The sequence below is a fragment of the Anoplophora glabripennis genome, unplaced genomic scaffold (assembly GCF_000390285.2).
Source record: "Anoplophora glabripennis isolate ALB-LARVAE unplaced genomic scaffold, Agla_2.0 scaffold481, whole genome shotgun sequence".
NCBI lineage: Eukaryota > Metazoa > Arthropoda > Insecta > Coleoptera > Cerambycidae > Anoplophora > Anoplophora glabripennis.
The window spans coordinates 340,371-344,806 of record NW_019416559.1 but is presented as its reverse complement, the minus strand read 5'-3'; the positions used below and the strand labels follow the sequence as shown (position 1 = coordinate 344,806).

Below are 4,436 nucleotides of genomic sequence, written 5' to 3'. Positions count from 1 at the left end.
ATGCGTGAGCCGCTGCCTCAGAATGCTTTTTACGTCCACGTCACGTTAGTATACTGTTACTCTGTTATCACGCGGATGTTGCGTAATTAATTCCTACTCGTTGGTGTTTATGGTGGTGTATTGTAGACAATTTAATTTGTTGCTTTTTAATAAATAACACGTACGCCTATGTCTCGTGGCTCATTTCTGACAGCCCTAATCATGATTATGTATTGATCAATCACATAATGTTCCATACCCCTCCTAATAAGGAATATTTTATTTTTCAAAAAAAAAATAGCATAGTCAAAAGTCTTAGTAAATTTTCTTGCGGTATTAAAGATGTACATAAAAACCAATTGATTGTTGCGTTTCTGAGGTATAAACAAAACTTGTTCTTTTTCAAGTGGANGGCGGTGGAGGCGGCGGAGGCGGAAGCGAAGGAGGTCATGGGGAGTCGATTGGATTCACCGGTTCCCATTTTAACACCCCTGTAGATATACACCACGAGAAAGAAATTAAATTGAAGGTAAGAAATTGAGAGATCGTGGAAAGTAGCCCACTAGGCTATTTCTATTTTGATGCATTGAATTCGTCGTTAGTGTTACTCCAACACTCACAGCACTTAAGTAAATAGCTCAAAATAGCTGAAAACTCTGAAAAGTGGTGGAAAAGCCAACTATTGCACATTAGTAATGTTTTGAAAAAAATATTTGGGGAGGAATCTTATGTTTTTATTGCATTAAGTACTATTATTAGAGAAAAATCGCGGAAAATTGAGAAAAATAAGTAGAAAATCATTTATACCGAAGTTTGCACTGAACGAAGAAATTTATTTGGATCAGTTTAAGTCTTCTTATTCCAATGTATTTTGACGCGTTGTTCCGGAATTTGTCACTTGTTAAGCTTCCCTGCTCTTCCTAAATAAGTTTTTTGAAGAAAAGCCTGAAATAATCGAAGCCCCAGTTTGATAATTTAAAACCTTGTTATCTTGAATGGAAAAATTCAAATTCTAAATCATTTCTTATGTCCTCGAAAGACTTACACAGTGGGTTTCGACTCTTAGAACTCTGCCATTATAATATCACCACATCTGCTCCTTCAATTTCTTTCAGATCTTGATGAGAGCGTTCACGCTGCTCCTCGGTATAATCACCTTTGTTTTCAGGAAACTAGTTCAGTTGGGAAACCAAGAAATGAATTTTTACATTACTAAACATCCTAAGCGTTAATAGTTTCTTATTGTTTCTGCTACAATAGTATTGGCTTTTGTGGTTGCCTAAACAGTTTTAAGCGGCTTTCGAAAACTTAACTACGCTGCTCTGTTGCTATGAAATGGTCATCTTTCGGATTTGAAGTTCGCCGAAATTTAGTTAGGTATTGGAAATAATTTCCGTTTTTATCCAAAGTCTTGACCAATTTGATCAGAACAAGTTTTATATGGAGTAGATAAACAGTGTTTTCGAAGGGTTCACCTAAGTTGTTCTATAACTTTGTGAATTCCTAGGTTGAGTGCTTTTCTTGTCGGTCATTGTTCCTTTTTATATTGATTTTTTTTTCGTTGTTTTTGAGACCTTTGCTATTGCCAAAGGAATCGAAAAACACCAACATGTCAGAGTATAAAGGCATTGAAGAAAACAAAAACGCAGAAAAACTTACAGGAATGGACCCGAAGCAGTATTTCAAGAATTAGAGCTGACTTTTGGCATTCTTTAAGTCTGCCACATACGTTTTGAAGAGATGAGTGGAAGATATACTCATGGCCAGAATAGGCCTTTGAGAAGGAATTGTTAACCGTTTTATTGCAAAAAGAAATCAATAAAATACTGAGTGTAAGAAAAATCAGGCTGTGAGAAGTCACGTAACTTTTAATAGGAAATTGTTGACTGAAAAAGCATTTCTAAGTTACAAAATTAGAATCCAATCTGTTGGGGTCAGAACTGGGAAGAACAGTCCTCATTCTCATTTTTTGATAAACCTTTCTAGGACTGTCTTTAATTTCTTTAAATATGAAGACAATACGGGTTAGCGGACTTTTGGAATTAGAAGTTTACTTTTAGAATAAATAGAGAGTGAGGCTCTGGGGAACCGACTGGCACAGCAAATGGTGATCATTAATGTAATGTAACAAATAAAATTGTTAATTGGCTACAAATTATAAAGTTAATATGTATCTATAAATTTTTACGTGATTTGTTCCAAAGGAATGCAATTTTTTCTAAAGCAAGCAGAATCCTTTTTTTTAATATCACATCTCAGAAGAGATTGGCGCTGTAAAGGATTGAACGAAGATAGTTTGTTATTGAAAAATGAATATTTTTAAGGATAATGCTACCGGTCACTGTGAAAAAATTTTTGGCTATTGCTGTTAATAGAGTCTACAAAATATTTATTTAATGACGCAATTTTTTTTTTCGTTAGGCTCATCCAGAATACTACTACGATTATCACGTGGCCGACCACAAACACAAGGACTACAAGAGCAAACACGAGACTCGCGATGGATACAAAGTAAAGGGTACGTACAGTCTCTTAGAACCTGACCACAAAACCATTCGTGTTGTGGATTATGTGTCCGACAAGAAACTTGGATTTGTCGCCAAAGTATCTTACAAAAAGCATCAGTAATAACGAAGCTGAAGGCTCTTGTGTTAGTTTTAATGTAAATATGTTTTTGTATGATATTCTATTTGTAATTTTATAATTGTTACCGAGTTGACTGTTTTATTGCGAAATAAATTGTTTTTGGTTGATTTGATTTCCTTTTTTTTTATTCATCGACTAGAATTATTTCCATAAGGTGAGGAGCTTGTTCGGAAATAATGTTTAAAAAAAAATCGAAATTAAGTCAATTAAGTCAGATGCGTAGAGTTTTAAATAATTTTCATCTAATCAGAAATTCAAGTCTGGATTATATTTATTCCCGTTTTACTTAAATGACTCTATTTGTTGATTATATTAGTCTATACTTATTAAGAGATTGGTAAAGTGTTGCCAACGAAGAAAAAAAAGGGTGGCAGCTGACAGTTCAGGATTATTAAAAATGGAGCATGGTTAGACGAAAGAACAACGCGTTTTCATTGTTGAGCGATATTTTAAAAATAATGAGGGTTTGGTACATACGGTTCGCAATTTTCGTACAAAATATGACTTTAACAAGTCGTTCAACACAAAATGAAGCAGCTCGTGAGAGTGTTGCTTATAGTCCAAAAACATCAATACGGCATTGTGGTCAAGAATTGGATATTTCGAGAAGCTCTCTTCAGCGTATTCTCACAAAAGATTTGCATTTTCATGATTACCAAGTTCAATTGACTCAAGAACTGAAGCCTACTGATCACGCTGAGCGAAAAGAGTTAGTTGAATGGACTATGGAACATGTGGATGTTGATTTTACGAACAAAATCATTTTTAGCAATGAGGCTCTTTTGATGGCTTCCTTAATCAACAAAATTGTCGTATTCGGGGTTCAGAAAATCCACGAGTGATTGTTGAGAAACATATGCATCAACAACGTCTCACTGTTTGGTGCGGATTTTGGTCTGGCGGCATCATCGGACTATTCTGGTCAGGCAATAGGTGTTCGATATCGCGACATTATAATCAAGTTCTTTGTGCCTAAATTGCAAGATATGGATGTTGTTTCAACAAGACGGTGTGACATGCCATACAGTCCGAGAAACAATTTGTAACAGAAGTCAAATATGTATAATTTATGGGGCGGTTTTCAGAAAGATTGGGACCCAATAGTTCTATTAGGCCCTTCTATGAAATAACCATTGGAAGACAAGGGGTTTCCGAATAGATTTTTCGAGTCGTTGTAAAATCGTTAAGTGGGTCGCCTGTAAAGCTTTTGTCGCAAAAACTAATAAATTTCCAAAATATAAGCGTCGCTGCTATCGACGAAGGATATCATAAAATTTAGCAATGATTTGAACAAGTTGACTTGGACCGTGTTGGGCATCTGGTATCGACTAACCGACGTCGGTTTAGCTCATGGTAAGGAAAAAAGGGTAGGAATTCCAAGATATTTAAATAAATTGTTAGGATGTAAGGATTTAACAAGCTATAAAAATAGATTGAACGAGGCTGACTAATCAGACCTGTGTTGCTACACGGAGTCGCGAGAGGAAGGTGTAGGGTTACTTGTAAGTTCAGTTAGTCACAGAATTATTCATATAAATGTAAATTCAGATTATGAGGTAACTATTACATGGTATTGTTAAGCCATTTCAACCCCTGATATTCAGGGATCCCGCCAGTAAGATAAGAACCGAAACTTCTGTACCCAAGAAATGGGCGTGCCGAAACGAGGTGTCGAATTCAGGAGAGATCTTCGAAAAAGGCAGTTCCTCCTTGGATTCCACACTGGGCAGTCTACTTAGTTTTAGAGTCTCGGGTTAATTTAATAATGGATAAAGTCTTGCAAAATTTCTGCCATGACATAGTATAATAAA

At 35.6% G+C, this 4,436-nt stretch overlaps 1 protein-coding gene across 1 annotated transcript; it reads left to right on the top strand.

Annotated features, from left to right (window-relative positions):
- On the top strand, window positions 1-2,607 carry LOC111691703 (adult-specific cuticular protein ACP-22-like). The gene is made up of 3 exons (XM_023454936.1): window positions 1-4; window positions 387-508; window positions 2,401-2,607. The coding sequence occupies exons 1-3, from the start codon at window positions 1-3 to the stop codon at window positions 2,605-2,607; spliced, it is 333 nt and encodes a 110-aa protein (XP_023310704.1).
- Window positions 2,608-4,436: the final 1,829 nt, after the last annotated feature.